General features: G+C 32.9%; 1 protein-coding gene across 1 annotated transcript; it reads left to right on the top strand.

Moving 5' to 3' along the window:
- Positions 1 to 12,946: 12,946 nt before the first annotated feature.
- LOC107839828 (mitotic spindle checkpoint protein MAD1) lies at positions 12,947 to 27,731 on the top strand. Its single transcript, XM_016683462.2, has 16 exons — positions 12,947 to 13,344; positions 14,754 to 14,853; positions 15,565 to 15,725; positions 17,087 to 17,284; positions 17,420 to 17,512; positions 18,354 to 18,470; positions 19,852 to 20,099; positions 20,777 to 20,948; positions 21,276 to 21,386; positions 21,473 to 21,676; positions 22,474 to 22,636; positions 26,186 to 26,276; positions 26,359 to 26,428; positions 26,876 to 27,004; positions 27,185 to 27,223; positions 27,433 to 27,731. The coding sequence occupies exons 1-16, from the start codon at positions 13,168 to 13,170 to the stop codon at positions 27,520 to 27,522; spliced, it is 2,163 nt and encodes a 720-aa protein (XP_016538948.1). The 5' UTR covers positions 12,947 to 13,167; the 3' UTR covers positions 27,523 to 27,731.
- Positions 27,732 to 27,975: the final 244 nt, after the last annotated feature.

Genomic DNA, 27,975 nt, shown 5'->3' on the forward strand with positions numbered 1-27,975 from the left:
GGGGGGGGGGGGGGGGGGGGGGGGGGGGGGGGGGGGGGGGGAATAAGAGATAAGTTTGAATTTTTTAATAAAATGTATATATTGTTTTTGGAAGAGGGCTGGTAGGGGTAGGGGTAGGCGGAGGTAGGGGATGGATTAAGAAAAAATTCTAAAATACTTTTTAAAACAATTGAATTTTGAGAGGGTAGGGGTAGGGGTAGGGATGGTGTCAGGGTGATAGGGTATTGGGGGCGGGGTAGATGATTTTGAAAATTATATGAACATTTCAACTTTAAATGAAGTTGAAAGAGAATTTTGAAAAATGTTTTCCTCGTTTTTTGAAGGAAAGTCATTTTCATTAGATTTAAGGAAAATAAGTTGGTTTGAAAACATTTTCCAAACCATATAAGACAACCAAACATAAAAAAACTGAAAAACATTTTCCAGAAAAGAAAACGTTTTCCTTCATACCAAACACACCCTAACTCTCATACACTTAACCATGGTTAAATAAATAAATAAATAAATTTCCTATAGTTAACTAGAGGGGATATGCAATACACACAAATTATTACAACTAAATAGGAACAGACAAGTAGCTTTCTAAAATATTTGGGATATTTCTATAAAGGAAAAAAGATTAGTTTTTTGACCATAGTTAATTGCCGGCCAATTTAGAATTTTCTTTTTTTTTTCTATTCATTTTTGTGGACAATCTTGCACGGATATAATTTTGTAAGGACTTTCTCGGCCTTTTTTGGAGTTTCAATTGGACAATTTTTGTTACTTTTTTTTTGGGGTATTATAACTTGTCATGATCATTAAGTAGAATTTGATTAAAATATTTACTATTTTAAAATAAAAAGATAGAATAATCTTTTTTTCTATTAATATTAATTTGGTCTTCAAAGTAAAAACTATTACTCCCTCATTTTCAAATCAACTGTTATTTTAGTTAATAAATTTAAAAAATGTTATAAAATAACTGTTGTTTTATAAAATCAAACTGAAGTCAATTATTGGTTTCGGTCATCTATTAAATAAATATAACTTGATAAATTAAATCTTTTTGGGGTCATTTTTTGGTTGTTATCATCATTTAAAATATGGGCAATTTATATATTGCCAAATAGACAAAATCATTATATTTATTAGTTAAGATATAACAAATATATATTTTAGGTATACTGTATATTAGTATATTTAAAATATTTTTAAAATTTGATAGATGACTATTTGTAAAAAATTTTCTAGAAAAAATTTAGTTAAAATAATTATTGTTTAAAAAAAATTAAGACGGAAATATCCTATTTAAATTAAAATGGCATTATCCTATTTTGCCGAAAGCATTCATTGCTTTTAAAACTGAAAAAAGATATAACTCCCTCAAATTCAAATTAACTGTAATTTTAGTTCAGAATTTTTTTAAAAAGTGTTACAAGATAATTTAAATTAATTTAGAGATTAAAGATAGAGTTGACAATTATTTTTAACTATATATATATATCCCTGAGTGCACATAATTTAAGAGGATGAAATAATTTGCTTTTATCAAACAAGACAACTTGATAAATTAATATTGTTTTTATTATTTTCTTAATGAGTGTGAAAAGACTAAATCAGTCGTTAAAAATAGAATTAAAAAACAAACAAATAAACACGTGAATTGATAGAAAAAGCACGTCAACTAATATGTACTAAATAAAGACTATACGGCAAGAGATTAAAAATACAAATAAGGATGACTTGTTAGATATTCTTAACATAATGATCAGTAGGGTCGTAAGACATATCTAATTGAGACAGATGAAATTCTTATCAAAAATGATAAATCATACAAAATAAACTAAGATCGGTAGAACAAATGACATACATGTTTGAGTCAAAACAAATTATTAACAACATTAATTTCTATACCAAATGTGATCAAAGATATAACATAAATAAGATGAGTAGAGCTAGTGCCGTACCTGTTTGAGTCAAACCAAATTATGAATTAGAGAAGACAAGTGTATGTCTTATAAAGGGTTAGAGTCGAGACCTAGTTGTAAACAGTGAAACCCTAATGGGCTTTTTTCATTACGGATCTTATTGGGTTAAGCCTACACACCCCATCTTATTAGGCCCACTAAATACACAAAGCGCATTGTTAAGTATCCCACATCAGAAAAGGGATGGGTAATTGGTTTTCTTATATGGATTTGGGCAATCCTCTCCTTATGAGCTAACTTTTGAGGTTGCGTTAGGCCCAAGATCCATTCTTTATATAGTATCAGAGTCAGGCTCATCCCAAATCTTTGTTCACCGATGTCGGGCCCCCATATATATATTATCCATGCTTCAGTTAACGATGCCTAGGCGTGCAAGAGAATGTTAAGTATCCCACATCGAAAAAATGATGGGTAATCGATCTCCTTATATAGAGTCGGACAATCCCCCCCTCGTGAGCTAGCTTTTGAGGTTGAGTTAGACTCAATATCCATTCTTTACAGATCCAATACAAATGATCAAACGATAATTGGACTCATATTTATGGACTATCATACAAATTGAAATAGTAGAAATAACTACTTATACTACAACAACTCCAGTCAAATCCTATGAGTGATGTTTTTGAATGGTAGAATGTACGCAAACCTTAGCACTACCTTGTGTAGGTAGAGAAGTTGTTTCTAAAAGATTCTCGTCTCGAGTGTATCAAATCCAGGTAAAAATAGAATAAAACAATAAAGAAAATGCAACAACTAATAAGAAAATAGTCCAAAGTCTATAAGAGAAAAACAATAACAACAATAAAATACTGCTATAAATAAAACACAATCAATAACAGACCATGATGGATATCACATGTAGAGACCACAATACAACGATTAATACAACAATAAAACCCAACAAATCTAAACCCTCAAGAAGTAAAACGGTGGCCTTATCTAACTAACCTTCTACCTAATGGATCCTTTACATTTTTCTACCTAAGGTCATGTCTTCGGTAACCTGAAGTTGCATCATGTCCTGTTTAATCACCTATCTTCGATAGTTTTCTGCCTATTTCTACCTCTCACGATACCAACTGTATCCAACCTCTCGCACCTCCTTACTAGGGCGTTTTCTCTTCACATGTACAGACCATCCCAATCTCGTTGCTCTCATCTTGTCCACCATAGAGGCCTTTACAATCTTATCTCGAATATCCTCATTCCAAATTGAATCGCACCTAATATGCTTATAAACTACCTTAACATCCTCATTTCCACAATATGCATACTTTGAACACTAAAGTTATTGACCAACACTCTACATCACACTGTGATATGGGTCTAACCGCCACTGTGTACAAATTACCATTAAGCTTTGGTGCTATCATTTTATCACACAAAATTCTAGAAACAAGTATTTACTTCATTCGTGCATATTAATACAATGTGTGCTATCCTTATTAATATTCCCACTTTCCTAGGTTGTAGATCTAAGATACTCGAAACTTATCTCTCTTAGGCATAACCCGTGTTTCGAGCTTCATTCTACGTCTCGTGTAATGTCTCACTGAATTAGCACTCTAAATACTCTATTTTGGTCCAACTCAACCTGAATCATTTAGCTTTCAGAGTTGTCCCCACATCTCCAACCTAACATTGCTTTACTACGTGTCTCGTCAATCAATATTAAGTCATCCACAAATAACATACACTAAGACATTTTATCTTAAATGTGTCGTGTCAATTTATCCTTCACTAGGCAAAGAGGAACGGACTAGCTAAGGGTTGATCCTTGATACAATTCTATCCCCACTAAAAAGTGCTCCATGTTTCATCCTATCATTATAGCTCCCATTTTATCTCTATCACACATGTCTTTTATCGCCATAATGAAAACTATCGAGACGCATCCAGCCTCTAGGTATCTCCAAAATAATTCTCTCGAAACTTCATCATAGGCTTTCTCGAAGACAATAAACACCATATGCAAGTCCTTTTTCCATCATGATACTTCTCCATCAATTTTCTCACAAGACAGATGACTTTGGTAGTAGATTGCTCTGATATGTGTAATACCCTGCACTTTTCCTAGCTTAATTTCGCTCCTAGAATGTCAAAGTTTAGCTTCAAAAATAAATAACTTTTATTACATGTAGTGTTTTCCATATTCAAACCCTCAATTGTGTAGAAAATTGAATTAACTTGTCATCGATACCAAATTTGCCTAAATTCGATATTCAGTTGAGAAGTTATGGCGTTTTTAGTAAAACAGTATGTCATTTAGGCAAGCACCGCACCGTGGAGAGGGCTAATTTGACAATTGCCAATTTTCAGGGGACCTCCGTGATTGGACCGCGTGACAGAAAAGTTTGAGGTCTTAATTATCCTTTTTCAGTGGCTCACCGCGATGGTGGTGCATCGCTGTGATGGCCAAAATGGACTTGTCCCTTTTCCAGTGGCCTAACACAATTTCACCGTGTCACATTAGAGCCCCATTTCCCAATTGTCAAAATTCAGCGAGCCACCGCGATAGTAGCGTGTTGCAGTGGCATGCAAAATTAGGATTTCTCCCTTATTCCAGTTCCAACGAAAAAATTTAAAAGAACTATTTGGTCAATTCCCAAGCCCCCAGTTCATCATAAATAAGAAATTAAACCTATTATAAGCACTTTATGCTTATTTCATCTATTCTCCCTCGAAGAAAAATCCTGGAGCTCAAAACTTAAGCTCCAAGAAATCAAATCTCCTCTATTGTTTCTCTAAGAAAACCCGAAATTGAGGATTCTCAAATTAAGATAATCAAGAGTTCATCTCCAAAAGCACAAATAAAGATTCAAGTTCAAGCTTTCTTAGAAATTTCATCAATTAAGGTATGTGGGGTTTATGAGCAAGGATCATCTTTCATCATTGTGCCCAAGTTTTTTATTTCAAATTTATATGATTTTGAATGATTATACGTGAGTTTTAAATCAGGGTTCATACTCATTGTCTAATTGCTAGATTATGAGATTTCAAGTGATTTAGAAGTTGAATTGTATGTTTATTTTCATGTCTATTGCAGTAATTTTCAGATTTTGAGACGAATTATCATTGTTTTCATTATCAAACATGATTATTATGATGTTTTAACACGAGATTGATGCATGGGTTACTATCCTTAGATTGAACATTATTATTTCAAGAAAGATTATGCTTTAAGCATCAGATGATCAGTTTATTTTCAGATTTTCGGTAAAGATTTGATCTTTTGATCCTCGGATAAGATTTGGAATCCACTTTACTTTATTACAGAAATCAGATTAGCTTTACTTATAGATTTAATAAGATAAATGCATAATTGGTTTCAGAATAAAACCCTCATGCTAGTTTTTAAAGTGGATTTCCAACAGAATGAGCATACAAATTAAAGGGAGTGGTATTTAGCACCGAGCGGAAAGTGTGAGATTAGCGTGCCCTAACTTTCACAGAACTACCTAACCAACGTAGGTACGGATTATCAGATTATTTTTATTTATATATAGATGACAGTTACAGATATGATCACTTAGATTAGGTTATACTCTTTGGCAAAAGCATGACACCTCTCCCGATCGTGAGGTTTTCCCAAGAGGGGAACAAGACGTTGGGCTCCATGTTAGCTCACATGGTTTATGTCGGTTAGAAGAATCTCTCTTCAGATAAAGTATTTTCTCTTACAGAATAGTTTTAAGAGAATTCCCTACTAGTAAAGAAAAACTTTTATAAAACTAAGTGTAAAGGCTCACAACTTAATTCAAATTATGTTTTACAGAAAGATATTAGTTATAGACTTCAACTTTCAGATATAAAAGTAAGTCCTTTCTACACTTAGGCAACATAATTTACAGACAAATCACTGGTACAACTTTTAGAACTATATGGTATGATTCACTGGATTTATAAAGTATAATTTACTACTCATGAATTACGATTTTCAGCTTTCAGACATTTCAGCTTATGTAAGTCATTTACATTTACATGCATTCTTTTGCAAATTGATATAAATGTTGAGATAATGTTTTACTTAAGCAGTCACCTCCATATACTCAGTACATCTTCAAAGTACTGATCCACATGTATGTCTATGTGCTACATTGTCTCATAATGTAGGTTCAGGTGCTCAGTTTCAGTAGCGAAAGTGATTTTGAGCATCTTTATCTACATCGCTACAGTTGGTGAATCCTCATAGTATGGGGACTTAGTTATTCAGATTTTCAGCTTATCAGTATCAGATAATTCAGTATTTTTAGATAGTTCGAGTCAGTTGGGGGTTTGTCCCAGTGACTCTCTAGTTATTAGTAGTAGAGGCTTGTCAGACTGCTAGTTTTGATTCAGATTATCCAGTATTGAGGTTTCAGACATTATTTTCAGATATTATATTCAGACAGTTTTCCCGTATATTGTATGACTCTTATGTTTATGTTCCTTTATTATGAGATTCAAATTTAGTAGAAGACAGACAGGGTTAGCTTAAGGCTACTCGTAGTCTTGAGCACCGTGTGATGTCTCGGGATCAGGTTTCGGGGCGTTACAATACGTACTGATTCTCTGAAATAGACACGTCCCTACTCATCTCCATCACTCTTTCTTAGGGTGGACATTTGATTTTTTCGATTTGATTGTTTAATATCGATTTGATTTTTCAATTTACAGATTGACGAAAATGACAATCGTAACCAAACCGAAATAAATTTGATTTGGTTTGGTTTCTACAAATTCGGTTATTTCAAATTTTTATTTCGATTTTAAAGATTAAAATTGTGAGTCTTCCTTTATCATGACTGGGCATTTAAAATTGATGATTTTTTTAAAAATAAATTTAATATAATATATACCTGCAGTCGAAAACTCGACACTTGTTGTCTTGTCTCCTCGAGATGCCGAAGAAAGTCTGAAACAATTTAACAACTACTGTTGAAATAAATACTCAGGGTTAGGGACATAACTCATAACTTGTAAAACGTTTGGTGATTTGGGTTGCTTATTATTTATTATATTTATATTGAATATATATAATAAAAATATATATGTATATATATATATATATATATATATATATTTTATATAATATATATATATATATAGTTTATAATATATATATATATATATATTATAATTTTATTTTTTGATTTAACAGCTTTTTTTTTTTGAAAAACAAAAATCGAACCGTTTAATTGAATTTCTAAAATTTGAAATCAAAATCAATACGAAAAACTGAACTCAAAACTAAATTTCAATTCGATTTTTCGATTTTCTCGGTTTAAACCAAAATATGCCCAACCCTACTCTCTCTCGCATTTTTATGGAGTGACTTAATAACTCAATATCTTTATAACTATTACCGTATTATTTTAGATATCAACTCTTGTTCTTGTACAATAGTACTATATAGCACTCCACATCCATTTTTTGACATGTTAACCTTGTTAAATGACACTAAACAAATCAGTCAACCACTCCATACTTACCTTGTCAATGCTCTTCCAAGATTTTACCCGTATCTCATGAGGAGTTGTCATTACTCCCCTATTCATCCAAATAATTTCATGTGTCGCCTTCTCAACCTCAATACACCTAAAACATCCACTCTTGATTTCTCCCAAAGTGCTCAAAATCACTCAATGACCGTGACTCCTTTTTCGTTTTATAGTCCGTGGAAGTAAGCTAGCCATCTTTGCTGGATAAGTGTCTCTTCTACAAACACCTCACTTTCTTCATTCCTAATGTACTCCACTTAATTCAGGTCTCGAACCTTCCTCTTCCCTGTCTTCACAAGCCCGTGCAGTTTTTTTATCTCCTCCTTTGACCTCTAGTTCAGTATTCGATCGTTTAAGAGTGATCACCTAAGCTGCTGTAACCACTAACATAGCCACAATATTTGCCGCAAACTAACATTCGAAACAAATGTTATTGAAATGTTAAACACGAAAAATCAAAGTTTGATACATTCATGTTGCAACAGCTTCAAAGTGTTCTAATAACATTTTCTTTTATATCAAATTATAACTCAAACTTTCATACGTCAATGTTAATTTTTCTATTAAGTAAAAAAAATTTCTAACTTATTTTTTTTGGATAAGGCGTGGATCAATTAGATTTCAAATATTCTCTATGTGCCACAATTTTTTACGCATGTATATCTAATTTTCAAATATCAGGAGTCATATAAGCTAAAAGTCGTTTGCAAACCTAAAATTATGAAAAAATTTATAGCTTTTTTTTTTTTCGGATCCTTAGGGACAACGAAGACAATATTAAATTAAAGGAAATGGTTTCTTAACCCTTTTTACAAAATAAATAAAAGAAAATTATCTTTTTAGATATCTTAGCTATAAAAATAAAGATCTCCAATATAAAAAATGAAGATATCATATAAAACGAAAATAAAACTAATTAAAAATCCGTAAATAGCCAAAAAAGTCAGTTCCTCCATAAATTTATTGGGAATATTTCAGAATAAACTTGAATAACATTCTAGGTTTGATTTTTTTTTTTTTATTTAATGTTCAACATAAATAGTGATGTTTTAGGTAGGCAAGGAAACAATGTACATTGAGATGTGAAATTTCTTCAAAAAATTATAGTTTAGATTTATTTTTGATCAATATCTCAAAACCAAATATTAATAATATTTTTATATAATAAAATCATTTCAAAATATTTTAGACTATACTACTCCCTCTTTCTAGAAATATACATGATATTTTGTTGTATGAGACTACAATGAATATAGTTTATTGTTATTCGACTTGATAATTTTAATGTAACATTCTTCCTCAGTAGTCGGCACGACACCGTAAGGGGTAGTTTGGTTGGAAATGAAGTTACGCCAGGATTAGTTATGTTGAGATAAGTTATACTGGGGATTAGTTATGCTGAGATTATTTTTTATTGAGTGTTTTGTTTGTTGTATTCAAAGTAATATGTATAGTATAATTTCTAAAAATAAATTAATTGATAACAAAATACCCTCAATCTTATTTAACTATTTTTTTTATATATATTTCTTTTCAAGCTCTAAATATTTATTTTTTAAAATAAAACTTTCATCATATTTAGCTTAAATTTTTTGTGTGTGTGCATTTTCATAATTATATCGTGTGTATTTTAAAGATAAAATTGTCATCTTATTTGGCTTTAATTTTTTTGCGTGTGCCTTCCCATGATTATGTCGTGTGTGTTTTAAAAAAAATCTTACTGCATCTTATTTAGTTTGAAATAAAAAACTTTCAACTTAAGTTTATTAAAGTAAAAGAGAATTTGTTGTTTATGTCACTTCATTTAAACACATATTTATTTTTACAAAAATTAAAATATATAAATAAACATAATAATTATTCAAGTAAATTTAACGTATAGTATATTCAAAAATAAAAAATATATATGTGTGTGAAATGAAATAAAAATATACATTGAACTGAAATAATACCTTGATCTATCATTTCTTTCTTTGAATTGAAATATACTCGGACCGCAAGCATATATATGTGTGTGAAATGAAAATCGTAGGGTTTGAGGGTATTTTTGTCATTTTATAATTTTATACCAAAGATAAATTGTGTTGGGATAGTAATACCACTATATGTTTGGATAATTTATTTCGGTACTATTTATTAGTCCCATAATAAGTTATCCCGAATATTAACAACCAAACAACGAATTAAAATTTTTATCCTGAGATTATTATTTTATCTCAGAATTATTTACTTTAATACCGCATACCAAACGGCCACTAAATATTGTAGAATCAGAAAGTTACTTAAGGTGTCGTTTGGTTGGGAATGTAGTTATGTTGGGATTAGTTATGTTGGGATAAGTTATGATAGGATAGGTTGTATTGGGATTAGTTATGCTGAGATTATTTTTATTGAGTATTCGGTTTGTTATTTTCAAAGTAATATGCATGGTATAATTTCTAAGAATAAAATAATTGATTACCAAAATACCCATCTTATTTAACTTCTTTTTGTTTATATATATTTCTTTTTAAGTTTTAAATATTTATTCTTAAAAATAAAACTTTCATCTTATTTAGCTTAATTTTTTTGTGTGTGCATTTTCATGATTATATCGTGTGTATTTTAAAAATAAAACTTTCATCTTATTTAACTTTATTTTTTTTGCATGTGCCTTCCCATGTTTATGCCGTATGTGTTTAAAAAAAAATATCTTACTACATTTTATTTAGTTTGAAATAAAAACTTCCAACTTAAGTTTGTTAAAGTAAAAGAAGATTTGTTGTTTATGTAATTTCATTTAAACACATATTACTCATACTAGTTTAGGTGTACGCGCTTTGCGTGTGTACCTCACTTTAATAAGTTCAAACATTATATTAAATAAGATATTTGTTTAAATAATAAAGATGAATATAAAATTAAATTTAATATCTTTCGAGTGTGTAAAAATAGAGAATTTATTTATTAAACCTAATCTTTACCTAAAATATTTTAAAAGTCGATCGACATTCATTTACCATCTGTGAATTGCAACAAAATAATGCAATGATAGAGACATCAAAATAATATAATTAAATCTAATCTTTACACACAAAAAGTTTTTCAAAGTCGTTTGACATTCATCTACCACCTGTAAACAATAACAAAATAATATGATAATAGAGATATCAAAATAACATAACTAGACCTAACCTTTTCATAAAAAAAAAATCCTCAAAGCCGACCAACATTTATCTATCAGCTATAAACTGCAGCAAAATAATACGATAAAAGTAATATCAAAACAATACAATTAAACTTAAAATTTACACACAAAAAATTCTCAAAGCCGATCGAGATTCATCTACGAACTGTAAACTATCACAAAATAACAAACTAATAGAAATATTACGATAATACAATTAAACCTAACTTTTACCTAAAAAAAATTTCAAAGCCGACCCACATTTATCTACCTGTAAATTAAAATAAAACAATAAGATAATAAAAATGTCAAAACAATACAATTAACTTTTACACAATAAATGATTCAAAGCCAACCGGCATTCATCTACGATGTATAAACTATATAAAAAATATATAATAGTGATTATAAAGCTTTGATTTTGATCCAACTAATTCTTATTTGATTGAAAATTTTGACCCTAAAGAATGATTTTAAATGAAAACAAAGAAAATATATATATACACACGTGTTAAATTCTATTATGCTGACAAAAATAATGAAAAGTTGAGGGTTAAAAAATCAAGCATCCACTATCTAGACATGCAATCGAATCAAGTTAGATGAGCATCGATCATACTCTCTCAATAGGCAAACCGGTTTGTTTACTAGTTTAACGTACATCTCAATATTTATATAAGTATTTTCTTAATCGAGTCCTATTTTGGGAGTATTTTTCTAATTGAACAGTAGAAAGAAAAATATTAATTAATTCTCCTAACATATATATTTTAGGAAGTCTAATAGAAAAGAAAATATTAATTAATTCTTCTATAATATATTTCAGGAGTCCCATATATTTTATGAATTCTAATTAATTTAATAAAAAATAATTAAATAATAAATTTAGAAAATAGTGAAAAGACAGTGTTGTCTAACGAAGAGTAAAGGTAAAAAGTTTAAATCACTTTTCTAAAGGTTTTCACACTTTTAATATATTATAGATAATATATATTATTAAAATTCATTTTAATTGATATATACAACATCAATTTTCAAGTGATTTAAATTTAAAATATGTAATTGAACAATAGAGTCGATTGTGAACAATAATGTGTATTAAAACTAGGCAACACTTTTGTAGTTGCTAATTTTTTTTACTGATTACTAGTGAATGGTAATTATTATTATAAAATCTACTTACTTTAATTAATCTTTTCATTGTGTAGTAAAAAATTTTTGTGTTATCAATTCACAAAAATAACACTTGGAAGGAAAAAGTTGATGTTGAATTCCGTTTTTCTATACTTAAAAAATTATAGTACCTTTATTTTGTTGGATATATAAAAAACTATAGTACCTAATTTTGATCCTTATTATGTATGAATCTAACATATTTTAATTTTTAATTTATTAATTTTGCATTTTGACCTTTATATAAGAAAATAACGTATAAGTCTATAAAATTCACAAGCAATGAGATGAAAAAAATGCAAAGTTCAATTAATAAGAGGTTAATTTTTCTTAGTCATATATTTTCGTCGTTCCAAAATAAGATATTTTAGTCTTTTTAATTTGTCATAATAACGCATTTTAGATAATCAAGTAGATATCAATAATCTTTTTTCAATTTCAAAAGCAATAATTAGAGACGATGAAAAAGATTGGAGAAATGTGTTTGTAATGAATTTGGGGGTATTTTTGTCATTTTATAATTTATCAATGGATAAATTAAGGTGGGATAACTTATACCACCAAATATGTGGTATAACTTATCCCAAATTATTAGTCCCGGAATAAATTATCCCAAGTATTATCAAAGCAAATGATGTATTAAAAAATTTATCTCGAAACTATTATTTTATTCCAAAATAATTTATCTTAGTACCTCACACCAATCGGTCTCTAAAAGTTTTACTAAATAAATGTTGTTCTATTAATTAATCCCATGCGCATCCCATTAGGACCTGTTTGGTAAATGATAATCCATCTTGAATTAGTTATTTAAAAATCATAATATTATTTTTGTTCCAACTTAAAATTATAACTAATTTCACAAAAATTAATTGACATAATACATAAATATATCCTTTAACTTATATTTATATCCCTCAATTTTAAGTGTGCATAAGTACACACTTAAACTTGCATATAATTGAATAAGAATATACTCGTGTCATATGTGATATCTTACGTGATTAATTCTTGTTATTCACAACGTATATTATGCCACATCGCACATATATATCTACTTATTTAATTTTATATAAATTAATATATATATATATATAAAATAAATTAAAACACACATATTTATATATTATGTCTAATTAATTCCGAAATAACCCGTTTCCTAATCAAACACTATCGAAAGGGATTCGGGGAAGGCCTTACACGCCCCGGTAAAATAGGACGGATCATTTGGGTCGGATCCACCAATTGGCGCCTCAGTTTTCGAAATTCTCATAGTAGCTGCTGCTTCTCTGCAACACACACACACAAGCACCTGAATCAAATACTGTAGAGGTTTTCGAAACCCTAGGATTTGGCTGAAAGGAAAAAGGGAAGAAATATGATCCTGAGAACACCAGTCAAGCGAAAGGCGCAGAGCAAGCAACCGGAAGACGGCAGTCCTAGCTCCGGCAATCGGAAACTCGTTATCTACGAGGACACACCGTTGCCGGAATCATCGCACCATCATCCTCAAACTGATGACCAAATGCTCTGTACTTATCAGTGCCGCCAAATGGTATTCATTCATTCATTCATTCCTCACACTCTTCACTACCACCACAATATCGAATTGATTTTTCAACTATTGGCCAATTTGGGTGGATTCAGCTATTCAAAGTTAAAAATCAGTCTGCTGTTTTTTGTCTTTATCGGTAGTGGAAAATTCAACTATTTGTGCATATGTTGAGCCAAATATCGGTGATTTCTTCCCATCAATCTTAGCTTTGGTGGATAGAGTTACCTGGTATCTGTTGTTGCTGGTGGGAGGTGGCACATATCCCGTTGAATTAATCAGGTGTGCACAAGCTGTCCCGAATGCTGTGGTCCAAAAAGAAAAGAAGATAATAGGTGTACTCACACCCTTGATTGTGGGCGTTTATTAGCTTTATTCCCCTAGTGAAGTTTTCCCGAACTTTCCGATGCGATAGAAGAAGCATTTATGTGATTTTACTGCTATTGGGTGCTAATTAATTCGTGTTAAATGACTTAAGACGTGGGCAAATGGTCTTTTAAACTTGGGTTGATTCCGTAATGAGCTTTATAGTCAAGCTTTATTCATTTGTTGAGTGAATTTGGTCTTAGATGTGTATGCCAACTCGTAAATGATTCTTGAGTCAACTTGAGGCTTGTTAGAGTGGGTTAGAGTCTCACATTGATTGGTTTTGCTTATAAAGATTTGGGAGTTCCTTATCTTATGAGTTAGCTTTTGGGGTTGAGTTAGGTCCGAGTGTTATATCGTACATGATACTAGTGCCAAGTCCATCCCTATTTGGGCTTGTGGTCCACACTCCATTTGGATCTAGGCGTGAAGGGGGCATTAGAGTTTTGAATGGATTGGTGGTTTGCTTATATGTCCTCGGGCAATCCTCATCTCATGAGCTTGTTTTTGGGGTTGAGTTAGGCCCGGATGCCATATTTTTATAAGCTTCTTCACAAAGAACTAATCACAAGCAAAGCTTTTTTCTTAAATTAATACAAACATTATTTTCTACTTTTTGGTGTACTACTTGGATACAAGTGTTTTATGCCCTCCATTAATATAATCCACTTATTTTATCTTTTTGATAACCAAAATCTACTTATTTTACTAAAAAACAAACTTATAAGTATACCTTAGATAACTCAAATTGAGTTAATCTTGAGTAGTGCATCCGGATGTGCGACTATTACTGAAGGGTAAATATGACTTCCAAGTCGGTTCGAACAATGGGACCTATATTTAGTTTTTCCCATCAGGTCTTGATTACATAGAATGAGAGAAGATAATGTAAGACATATGAACTTTTAATACAATCCTGCAAGTTAGCATTCTTATGTCTTTTATGTTGACCAATGACTGTTCAACCAGTCACTGTTTGTTTATTGTACTCAGTTCTTGGGACTTCATGAGTTTGCTTATATCTCTAAGATAAGTTCTATTATCAGGTGAAGTCAGAGTTTTTTGATGCCTTAAGCAGTGCAGAAAAGCAAGCTCGTGATAACCAATCCAAACTTGAAACACTAAACAACGATTATCTTAAAGCCGGTGAGTCATCAATATCCAATTCTGTGAAATATTATTGGCTAGTTCCATGCTTTTGTTTCCTTGTCTTTTCAGCAGACCATTTAGAAGTTTGCTTACTTCGACTGCTCTATTTTATGCATTTTTGACCAGAGATGAAGATTCTTTGGTAGAAACATCTATAGAGCACGCTACAGTTGTTCCTTTGCTCAACTAATCTTGTTTGTACGGTTCAATTGTTAAAAAGCTATCTTCTTTATTTACAAAATTTATATGTGAGAGCTAGCAACTTCACCGATTCAACAAAAAAGTAGCAACTTTACAACACACACAGATGTGTGCAGATAAATAGATACACTGCATACATATGTAGATACACACGAACATACATCCTTTCATGGACACATTTGTGTCTTTGTGTGCACACAACAGTCTGTGTCTGGAACACATATTATACTTTTATGGCAGAAAGCCGCTCTCAGTTTCCGGATGCTGTCCTGTTTGGGACCTCGTGTGAAATTCATTATATGTGAGGATGTTTTTTTCTCTTTTGAGTTCTTTAAACATATTATGTTGACGCTCGGTAATGGCCTTGCACTAAAATGTGAAGATTACTAACCCTTTTCTTCACTGGTGGGACGATGACTATTTGGTTTGAAATTCACCTTTTCTGGAAAGTATACAGCGGTTTCTTATTGAATTTAATTTGCATGATAACATGAATAACACGTGCAGATGCTGAAAGGAAGAAATTTCGTGATCAATTTCTCAATGCTGAGCAAGAACTAGCTGCTGCTAAAGGGCGCGAAGAGGCTCTGCAGGACCAGCTAATGAAGGAGGTCAACGTTTCTCAAGAACGACTCAAAAAACAGTTGCAGTTGTACAATGAACTTGAGGTGCTACATGTTTATTGCCATATCCCATCATCTTTATGTCACATTCTTGAGAAGAATCAATGGGTTATCTTAGGTTCACATCATGTTTTATGCTGATGTACGAGTTCGTTATCATTGATTTGGTCTAATTTGTAAATCTAACTTAAATATAAGGCAATTTGATTTGGTAAGTGCGATTATATATGCCCAGGAAGAGAGACATTCTCTCTCTTTTTTTGAATAAGGAATTCTTAGGCACAGAGACGGAAGAGATCACACATGGGAATAAGAAACAAGCTCGCCGCCCTTTTTGATCATTTTGATAGAGGGGGATGAAGAAAGTGGACAAAACAGACTAGCATTTCTCATCGAACAAATACCGGAAAAGATTCATTTTGAAACGCTAGGACCCAACCCTTCCTTTGTAGAGCCCATGTATTGTAAGTGATCCAAGTCTCTCCATGGCGAGCCTCTCTTAGAGGCAAGTGAAGTTGATGAGCCATATGATGGGCAACTATATCCTGCTGTTCGGAGAGGACTTAACTGTTAGTTAGTACCCCCTTGTTTTATGAGTGGAACTTTTCACTCTATTGGTTTGTAGACAAAATATCACACTGGGAGTACAATAAGCAGTTTGGTCTATCGGAAACAATATCTCTACCTGCCAAGATGGGGATAAGGATTATACTTGTATGTTGTTGTTGAGGACAATAAGCACTTTCCACTTATCAATCACTTTGAATACATGTCAAGATGAGATTTTGCGTAGATTTTACATCTTGAAACCAAGCCAATTTTGGTTTTCTGTGCTCCACTGCAACTAGAGTCATCACATCTACTGTGCAAAGTCATGGGAAGCAAGCCAGGCTCTATTTTAATCTGATTAGGCTGAATTTCAAACTTTATAATGTTTTTTTTCTTTCCAAATGAAGAAAAAGTAGCATAGGCCATAATTTTCAAGTTATCATAATAATGACACTGATTTGTAACTAATAATGTATACATCTATCTCATTTGTTGTGGTATGCTGACTTGGTCCTCAATGCTCAACACAAGTCATGCTTTGGTTGCAAGTCCTAATATTGGAATGCTCAAGTATGACAAGACGTATAAGCAGAATGAAAACAGGAGTTTTCTGTTAGTTCCTTCTTTAAGTAACAATCTATAGCAATATAGTCTACATCAGAGGGTAAATGCATAGCACGAGATTTACTATTTAACTGCTGAATGAATGATTGGGGACATACCTCAGGTTATTCATGTTTCTATTGGATGCTTTCTTTGATATCTTTTATCAGTTCTTGAGGTACTTAATATGTATAACTTTCTTAAGTTTCTCCTCCTTGCCATTTATGATATAATTTATTCTCATTGTCTTCCAGGCGAAGTTCCAAAACGAGATGAATCTTCGTAAAAAAGCTGAGACGTCAGCTGCTGCAGCAGAAGAAAAAGCAAGTCTTTTGGAGAGAAAGCTTAGTAGTGTGTCAGAAAGCATAGAAAGAGAGAGAAGTCGTTTGCATAATGAGCTTGAGCAGCTCAAAAGTGAATCCAAGTTTTCTGTTACAAAAATAAGTAACAGTGTAAGAATCTGCTCGGTGAAATTAATAGAAGTGCTACTTTTATAACTAATATATAGCCTGCTCTGTGTAAAGTGCAATAGAATGTTATATCCAAAATAAGGGATTATATCCAATATCTAATATGCTTTTATGCAGCTTGAAAGAATGGAATTTAGAGCTACCAATTCTGAGAAAGAGTCAGTTCTGCTGAAGGAGCAGCTGGAAGAACTAAGGAAGAGACTTGATGAGGTCTATACATCTTCTATCCTAGAATTACTTCTTGTTTGTTTTAAATGTCACCCATGAGTCCGCAGAAGCATATGCCGGAGCTAGGAAAGTGGAGGTTTATACATTCTTTTTCAAATTTTAGATATTCTTTTTTGACAATTTAAAATATAATTGCATAGGTTGTTGAATGTCATCAAGCAAGATCCTCTATGGACTTGCAATGTAACATCTACCGCCTCATTTAAAAGTGAAGGTCTAATTGGGAGACAGGAACGACCTATACAGAAAACACATTTGTTAACAGTTATGGAGTGGCTATTCTAAAATTAACTCCTCTTGATTTGCATGGAGTGCGTAGGATCTGATGTACTTGGTCTTTTATATTTGATTGTTATGGGGGGATTCTTGTTTTTCTTAGCAGTCGTGCATGTTTACTTGGCTGGAAAATATAGGCTAGCTTAAAGTGTAAAAGCTGTTCAGGGGAAAGATGAACCAAAAAAAAAGTGTGCCTGGAATTGTTGTAGTTGTCTGCATGATGATATGGAACTTATGTACCAAATATGCATTTACCCTGTATTAACGGTGATTCCATAGCATAGGTTGAGTCCATGGCATAGTAAGTTGCAAGGCCGGTAAAGTTTTGCCCTAGTATTTGGTTAGTGCCGTATTTACTGTGTAGGTTTACAATTGAAGGAATGCATGTTGAAATTAAATTGTCTGCGGTGTCAGAGTGTGGTCTTGCATGTTTTCGTACATCTATTCTTCTTTTTGTCATTTGCATCGCTTTTTGTCTGTTAGTTTATTCTTTTTGGCAATATTGAATTATAATGAACTTACAATTTTTTATTGTTTCTTTTTCCAGTGCATGCAGCAGAAAATTGAAGCAGAGAAGAAACTGTCAAATTTCACATTTCAAGAAGGTTTTTCTAGTGACAATAACATTTTGGTGAAACATTTGCAGGAGGAACTTAGGAGCTATGTAAGTTACATCATCATTTGTAGTAGTTCAATGTGCAATCAAATGCTTTTTCTCAAAAAAGAAAGAGTCAAATACATAAAAAACACTTTGAACTCTCCACGTTTTGCAAGTTTAGCATTTAAAACTATAGGGTGTACTGTTATCCCCTGAGCTATAACATACACTACTATCTAAAACTTCCATTAGTGCCCACTGCCAAGTGGTATGGGGAGCGACTTCACTCTTTTTAGTGTGTGGTAGCTAGATGGTAAGTCAAAGAGAGCACCTATATGACATTTTACATTCAATTTTTAAATTAGTTATTCTTATTTTATTTGTTATTTTTGCTTTCTTCTTTTCGTATTTATTCTTTATCTTCTTCAGATCTCCACATCTTTTGCTAATAGCAGTAAACTAGTTGAAACTCATACACTTACATCGCTGGATTTTATTATAGAAATTAAAATTAAAAAATATAACTCTAAATAATAGTAACAAAAACTAGCAAAAAAGAAACCGAAAGTTAAAATTGAAGTGTAAACCAAAGTTTTTCTTATTTGTTCTTTCATGCTCTATCTAAATTTATTGATTTTTTTTTTGCTTTAAAGTCCAACTTATTATTGATACCAGTAAGTTCAGTTGAAAACTCATATTATTTAATAACAGTAAAACAATCAAAAGTAACCAATAACAATAACCTAATTGTGAATAAGAACGAAACTATATTTACTCAATAATAATAAATCCAATTGAAAAAGATTGAATATTAAAACGTACTCAAAGTAAAGTTGTGTGCTATAAGGTATGCTTTTTTAACTATGTCTATTGTTATTGTAAAATTTAGTTGTAATTTGCAACTAGGTTTATCATTTCCAATATTAAATTATTTTGGGTGTTTATTCTAAGGTCATGGGATTACTAGTTTGCTGTTTTTAGCAGAGGATGTAAACTTTAGAGAAGAAAAAAGATGAATAAGAAAAGAAAAAGGAAAAGAATACCAACTAAGAAATAAGAATATTTAATTTTACAAAATAAATGTAAAAATGCCACATGAATGCTCTTTTGACCATCTTTGAGCTTTGGCATTAAGTACTCGTGGGAAGGAATTCTATTCAACTAGTTCAACAATCCTAGCAGGAATGAACGCATTAAGCTTGAAATTCAGTTACACAGCAAAGAAAGTGAAGTCACTCTCCATGCCACTTTGCATTACAATTTTTTCTTTTTGATAAAAATGTTATTGTTTAGAAGGGTAACATCAACAGCCCATGATTGAGCATTAAACTTGCAAAACATGGATAGCTTAAGGTTTTATCTAGAATTAACTCACGCAAAAAAAAAAAAAAAGAATTTTAACTTTAGGTTAGCAAATATTTGATTATATATCTTGATTCCTCATCAGGAGGCTGAAGTGCGTGAAGCAAGAAAGCTGAAGTCGTCTCATGAAAACGTTGAGTTGCTCAAGGAAAAGATACTTGAAGAAAAAGGCCGGAGAGAGAGGGCAGAGTCAGAGCTACTAAAACTAGCAGTGCTTCAAGGAGATATAGAGAAATTAGAGGATGAACTAAATGCTTGGAAATCAGTGGTTAAAGACATTCCTGGTGTATCATGTGCTGCTGATGTGCCTCCCAAGTTTGCGGCGTTGCAGAGGCAAGCTGTTGATTCTTGTTTTTCCTTTATATTGGTGCTTACTTAAAGTTCTCTCTTTCTGAAGAAACTATGTTCAGTGATGAGCTCTGTTTCTAACTTCACGCTCCTCATTGATGCTAAAGAGTAGGTCCATTAGGAGTTTCTTTTGTTGTTTAATGATTGATTTTAATGTGGAAAGCTTTTGTCTAACTACTTCCTCGTAATTGTTTAAGTCTAATCCACAGAGCGAATTCCGGCAGTTCTGTTCTTTTTCTTTGGGTAATCATTGTTGTTTTAGTTTGAGTAGTCTAATGTGCACTATCCTGCAAATTGGCACTGATTAACGTAGATTGAGTAGAAACATTCATAGATGTAAATACAGGAAGTGTACCTGTATATTTCGTGTATGTTAAGTTAATAAGATGCTGCACATCATTCACACCTTAATAAGATAAATTCAGTTTCTTGATTTCCTACACTTGTCTTCAGTCTTTTGTTATAGTGGTAGTATTGAGAGATATAACTGCTTTTATGTGAAACTTGACTTGTTGTAAAAGGGAACTAGGAGAGAGGATGAAAATAATTTTTATCCCCCTTCTCTCAGATGTGTTGAGATGGAAATTGGATGATTTTCTTGCCTTGCTTCCGTTCCAACTAATTGGTATTCAAGAGTTTTTGTTTCCTTCTCTGCAAACCAGAGAAGTGCTTGATAGCATGACAAAGGTGGGCGAGATCCAGGCTCGACTTAAACAAATGGAGGTGGCTCTCGATGCTGCCGAGCTTGAGAAAAGGGAAGCAGATAATGAGGCTGTACTTGCAAAGGAGAAGGCAGAATCTTCAAAATCTGAAATCAAAAGGATTGAGTTGAAGGTTAGCATGTTTTGCATCTGCCACTTCAGACATTTGTTCCTATAAAATTGCTTTTCCCTCTTCCTCGTGGTATCTGTTTCTTCTTGATTCCTAGCTTGGGAAGTATACCATATAAAATAGATTTGGAGTCTAGGTAAGAAGTTTTTTATGATCTGAGTCCTTATTAGGATTTATGTTGATATTACTCTTCCCAGACAGTGGAATGCATGTATAAAAAATTGTGGCTACCTTTGATAATCCTATGCCTCTAGTTTCAGGGTTTACCTTTTCCTGGCCTTCTGTGTGCTTTTCAACTAGTTATGTATTTGATCTCAAATTCCTTTGTAGCTTGCTTCTGTTATGGAGGAAAGGGACCGTTTAAAAAATGTCATTGAAGCCTTCAGGAAGCAGAAGAGTGTTGAAAGTGGTCATGAAGTGGTCAGTGGAGCTGTTCTTCAGGTTATCTTCCCTGCCCTTTTTTTCTTCTGACAAATGACCTTATTATTGTGCTTTACCTAATTGTGGTAGTTATATCCTGACTACAGGAGCTTGAAGCATCTCTTGCCAAAAAAGAGAACTGTATAAAGGAACTGGAGAGCTATTTATCTGAACAAAAAGAAGTTAATATTCGTCAGCTCAATGAAATAAAGTTTCTCAATGAAAAACTAAATAATGAAGCTAGAAGAATTAAATCTTTGGAGAGGGAGGGTGACGGCTTACGTTCTCAGATAGCTCTCATGGAGTCCAAGGTTATTTCTTGGTTACATACTTTGCAGTGTTGTATTTTTGTATTTCTTTAAAATATATATTTCAGACAAGCAACAAAGCCCTAGCAGGAAATGCTAATGGGATACTGTTCATCCACGAAACATAAAAAATTCATGTTCAGGATATCTGTTAAAGACCTTTTCAGATAGTACTACATGCATTTGGTGGTTATGCAGCTTATGACTTATCAATATACTTGAGCAAGTTAGAATATAATCTTTTTTTGCTATATAATTATAGAAATTTCATGTCTTGTTTTTCTTTTTCTTTTATTTCCATCTTATCTTATGCTAAATCCCATTGATGATGTTGATATTATATGCTAGAATGTTGTCTCTTTCATTGAAGTTGGAGCAACACTTCTCCTATGTTTCCTTCGTATGCTTTATAAGTCAAACTGCTTGACTGCTGAGAGAAGGTTGCCTGATGAAATTATGTTAAATATGTCGATGCGAAAATTGCTTTGAGTACCATGCTGGCTTGTATCCATTTGCATTCATTATTATCTAAAAATTTCAAGGATGCAATCTGCTGCAGAAATGACTTTCCTTTCTATTCTTATTTTTGAGAATGCATTCTTTTCTATTTCTCATGCCGTTATGGATACACACATGTATGTCTCTTACTAGAAATGAAATATTTTTGATGAAATAAGTGATACTAGAAATAAACATTTTTGGTGCTTTAGATCATTATTTCAATGAGAGTGTATAATTTTAATGTTATAAGCCTATAACCCATATTTAGTATCCTTAGGTTACTATTGGCCCCCTTGCAGTTAGGGCATGGAGACTATTCATCTGCCAATACTAAAGTCTTGCGAATGGTCAACACCCTGGGAGTTGAAAATGAGGCAAAACAAACAATAGAGGCTCTTCAGAAAGAGCTGCAGAAGACAAAAGAGCAGTTACTGGCTGTTCAAGAGTTAAAAGAGCAGTCAGGTGCACATAAATGCAATTTTAAGTACATGTACTTCCTGTTATTAAACAGAATGCCTTGCTCCCCAGCTCTTATTTCGTTTAGACTTTGGTCTGTTATTCGACATTGTTATAAAGATTGCTGTAAACAATTTGGAGTTGGTTTGGAACTCGGAAATGATTTATCGTCATAATATCTACTTTGAAATTTCCTCGTTTGGGCTGGTTTAAGCTAGTTGATGCCTAAACTCTTGGTACAATGGTGTTTATTACTCTTCAATTATAAGTAAAGATGGAGTATTTATTTTGTTAGTGAATCTAGGCCTCCAGGGATGAACGATATTTACAAAATGAATATTGTAATAATGCAGATATTAAGATGAATATGCAGTATGTAAGATTAGAAATCATCACTGGTAAAAGAAAATATCAGTAGTAGACTCGGAGAGTGAAATAAGAGAATATGGTCTGAGGTGGTTGGCTATCTCTCCTAACACATTGATCAGTAGGTGCCACATAATTATCATTGAAGGTGTTAAGAAGGAATGATAGACCTAGTTTACTTGGGGAGTTGTCTCAAGACATAGTATTTCCAAATCCACGTGGACTAGTGTGAGAACTAAACAGGATGGAAGCAAAAGATTCAATGAGGAGATACAAGCTAGATTAAGGCATTATTATGCTGGTATGCTTACATTAGATCTGGAATTTGTATATCTGGAGAAAATTAGAGACTTCTAGTGTTAGAGTACCCTAATTTGTTCCAAAAGATAAATTATCTAGTCTTTTATTAAAAAAGAAAGAGATAACTTGTGATTACTATAATGAAATAGGTCCAGATTGAGTGAAACTGAAATGGATATTGAGGACATTTATTTAATTTTTTTGATAACCGTGGTGTCCGGGCCAGCTTGCGCGCACTTCGACTAATTCCATGGGATACCTGCCACCTCCCAACAACATGTACCAGGTAACTCTGTTCACCAAGGCTAGAACAGATGCGAAGAAATCACCTAGTGTTTGTCTCTGTTGGGAATTGAACTTGAGACCTCATGTTGCTCAGCCCAACTTTATTGAACCACAAGGCCACACCCTTGGGTTATTGAGGACATTTATAGCGGACCAAGTTGTTCGTGATTGAGTTGTAGAGGTCATTTTAGGAAAAAATGAGGTAAACCAAGGAATGTATATGCCATTGTTGCAGTCTGAAGGACATCCGATAATTTGTATTACTTGAAAAAATGTGAGTGCAACTGAAATACAAAAGATACATACTACAAGGATTAAAAGAAGCGGAAAAATCAGTTTTATTATTTATTGTTTAAAAAAAGAAGTGGAAAAAGAAAAGAAGAGAAGACAATATAAATCTTTCATCTTTGATAACAAAAGATTTACTTCTTCAATGTGATTATATAGGATCCCTAAGCTTCTCAAAAAAAAAAAATTTCTTCTCAAAATTATATAGGATCCCTAAGAATTGTTATTTGATGTTTCCAAATATCATCACATCATTGATAGGAAGAAAGATAATGGAGTAAATCTCAACATATTAGGCTTTTTGTTCTATAGGAAGTTAGCAACAACCTTTTTTAGTTTATTTCCAACAGGATTTAGTGCGTAATATCTAAAGAACTTTACATGATAGCTTATATTCAGAACTATAATATGGTGAATTGCAACTAGAGGCTATTTTTTTTAGTAACTGATAAGTCCTTCCTCTAAGGTCAGTGGCCCACGGTTTGAAACTCGATAGCAAATGGGCCTGCCCTTTTACCCTTCTCCACTTTGATTACTATGCTTTTACTTGCTGCAGGGTTCGAACCCGTGATGAGAGACAAACCACACATCGCACATTTTGCTCTTACCACTAAACCAAAGCTCTGGGGGCAACTAGGGGCTATATCTTTTTTTATTTTTTGAGAATGTAGGGACTACATATATTTTAGATCCTAATATCCTGTCTAGTCTTGAAATATTGTGCAGACAATGGTATTAGTTTTATAAAGTGGAATGGTTACAGAGGGTTCATATATTCAGCCCCAAGCCCCCTACTCTGTTTTGGATTTAGGTGTGGTTGATGGATCGATCAATATTGGTGGTTCTTCTTGAGTATTATCGTCCTTCGTTACTAATTTGGAGTAGTAAAAGGGGAACTATTTATCAAGCAGAATATCCTTCTAGATGTCAGAAGTATATAACTCACTGGTTAAATGCTCTGTTCATTGAAGCTGTTAAGCGGTATAAGTATTAACATGAATTTGTACTTTTCCTCTTCATTCCTCCCTAATCTTCCTGGTTCTTTGTCAATTTACTGCGAGAGTTTAAGTGCCCTTGTTTAGTTTCTATTCGGCGAAATGGTCTACTGGACCCTTTTACTTGTATGAATTTGTATTCTAGAACCTCCTACCTACTCCTTTGTCAGCTGACCCCTAAAACTTAACGAATCATAATATTTTAAACCCCTCTGACCGTTGACCAATCCTAGGTGGCAACTTAATGGATGAGTTGGAACATACGCGTGACTTCACGCATATAAGGCGCGTAAACATTAATTTTTTAACAAAAAATAATTTTTGAAAAAAGAAAAAAATGTGACATTCTTTTCTATATTACCCCATCCACTCTCGCTCCTTTAACCTCCCCAGCCCCACCCTCCAATTACCCCATTTTTTACCGCCCAAAAAATTTAATTGAGAAAAGAATTAGCAAGATCTTCTTAAATCAAAGAAGAAACTACACCCCGCCCCTCCATTTTCTCCCATTTTTCACCGCCAAAAACTTTAATTAGTGTCTAAAAAAGAAGATTGAAAGGAGTGGTGAATTTTGATGAAGAAGAGAGAAAAGAGTGGAAGCGAAAACAAGGTATGTTATCGTTGTGATGAGAAACAGAGTGGAGGGCTGTTTGGTTGTGTCTATTGGAGCTTCAAGCTTTTCAGATGGTTGGTGGACTGGGCTTGCTGAAGAGCTTTGTTGGAGATGGAGCTCGCCGTTAATGGACGAAAATAGAACACGATGGTGCTCTTTTTGGTTGTATTTGGTTGCATTTTGAAATACAAAATCAGTGAGGTGAAGGAGGGAGAGAGCTATGAATTGGTGGTTGTGGGGATGGTGGTGTCGGTGGTTGTGGTTTGGGGAAGATGGAGATGGTGATGATGGTGGTTGCGGGGGGATGGTGGTGTCAGTGGTGTAGGTTGGGAGAGGTGGAGGAAAGGTGACTAGGTGATAGGAGAAATATGAATTTTATTTTACAAAATAAAAATTTTAATTTATTATGTTGCTTCTATTTAATATTGTTGATTAATACTTTTTAAAAAATAATTAATGAAAATAATTATGATATGGCATTAATTTATGTGACGTGGATCTGACATGTGTTTTGATGGGTTGAGGGATTCAGATGACAAAGAGCCAAGTAGAAGTGTCCACTTTATACACTCGGACAAGTACTATCAGATCATTTTGCCGTTCTATTATGCAATGCTTAGTTTAAGTGTCAATTGGAATATACTATCAGTTTTTAGAGACCATTTTGTCACATTTGATATTTCTAACAATTACCTCTCAATTATGCAGCTGATGCGGGAGCAATGGTTGATTCTTATATTTCTGGAAAGATTATGAAGTTGAAAGAGCAAATAGCAACATTAGAAAAGCGCGAGGAGAGGTAAAGGTTTCGGGATCTCTCAGCATTTGTATTATCAATGATTTGTTCTTCGTGTCGGAAACTCATTTTAATCATTCTTCAGATACAAGACAGTTTTTGCGGATAGGATCTCTGTTTTCAGAAGGGCATGCTGTGAACTTTTTGGGTATAAGGTATTACATGCTTCCTGGAATATTTCGGCCTTATATATTTTGCCACTAGAAAATATCGTCCGGAGTTTAGTTGGTATCTCAGCCAACGTGTTTTATTTCACTAGTTTGAACATAAATCTAGGGGCTGTGCATGCAGGTGGGATGGGTGTATCTTGTTGGCATTTCTTCAATAGCATCTTCATTACTTGCACAGTGAATCTTCCTCGATAGTTTCTTGTACTTTAATATTGTTGGTTGCGAAGGTAGATTATTTCATGAAAAGCATTTTTGTGACTTGTGGGTTCTTTCTTATGCACCAGAAAGAGGTGTAGTTGAGTAAAATGTCACCTGAAAGTACCTGAGTTAAGAGTCTATAGTATGTAAGTATTGCGTAAGTTTCTAGCTAAAGATGGGGCGCACCATTTTAGCACTTCTTTGCTCAGCCTAAAAATAATATTATGTTGTCAGATTGTGATGGATGATCACCAACGTCCAGATGGAATAGCAGTTACACGGTTTATGCTTCAATCAATTTATGCTCTAAGTGATGATGAAAAGCTTGAATTTGAATATGAATCAGGGAACACAAACATTGTGGTAAGATACCATGTTTTCATTTTGTGTGGTTGAAGCATGAGAGGGACTTACTATCAATTTCTACATTCATGCAGTGCGTTTAGTTCAGCACATTGCTAGTATAGTATGTAAATATTGTTACTCACAGATATTCTAAATGCATAGTAAACTTTCCTTCCTTTTTGTTTTTCGATCTTTCAGACGAACAAGTACACCTCTCAGCCTGAGATATCCCAACAGGTATTTAACAACGATTTCTATGAAAGACTTTCTGCGAAGCTAATTTTATTATTTCATAGTTCGTCCAGTCAATTTTTCTTGTTTATCGGTTGTCAGCTTTCATCTTTGAGCAGTGAAGTGTTTTCTAGCATTTATCATTTTTAGCTACATAGAAATGGGCAGGGGAGAGGTATTCAACCATGTAAAGTGTTGGGGTATTCTGTTTGCAGGTTGATATTTTCATTCGAAGGATGAATTCAATACCTGCTTTCACAGCAAATTTAACTGTTGAATCTTTCAACAAGAGAACATTGTCTTGAAGAAAACACACATGGGCCATGGCGGCTTCTTCATTCCCTTTCTCCTGCTGGCAATTGTAATTTAGACTGCTCTTCTTTCGGATTTATTGGGAAGTGTCAATGTTGGTGTCATTTTTGTGTAACTAAGCTTGAACATTCATTTCTCTATGTTGTTTTATGTAATTAATTGATATTTCTATGTAGGTGAAGGTATAATATGGTTTTATTTACACACTTGTATTTCTTTCTCTTGAGCACAAAAAGGAAAAGGCAGGTTGTTATGTGGATTTGACCTGCACTTCAAAGATATAGGGTGGAATTTCTACCATCAAGCTTCAATTCCTAGCGAGGCAACTCATTCTCAATTTAACCAACAACATACCCGATATATTTCACGATTTAAACGAAAGCGTGAATACGAGAGACTACAATTTCCTAATGTAAATTTGAAAAGTGCGACGAACTCTTTAGAAT

This window comes from Capsicum annuum, chromosome 8 (genome assembly GCF_002878395.1).
Source record: "Capsicum annuum cultivar UCD-10X-F1 chromosome 8, UCD10Xv1.1, whole genome shotgun sequence".
NCBI lineage: Eukaryota > Viridiplantae > Streptophyta > Magnoliopsida > Solanales > Solanaceae > Capsicum > Capsicum annuum.

Bases quoted from the DNA above. Each gene is read 5' to 3' on its own strand.
- LOC107839828 (XM_016683462.2), top strand. From the start codon at position 13,168: ATGATCCTGAGAACACCAGTCAAGCGAAAGGCGCAGAGCAAGCAACCG. The intron at 17,513-18,353 runs GTCTATACATCT...TTCTTTTTCCAG, and splicing joins TAAGGAAGAGACTTGATGAG to TGCATGCAGCAGAAAATTGA. The intron at 26,429-26,875 runs GTATTACATGCT...TTATGTTGTCAG, and splicing joins GTGAACTTTTTGGGTATAAG to ATTGTGATGGATGATCACCA.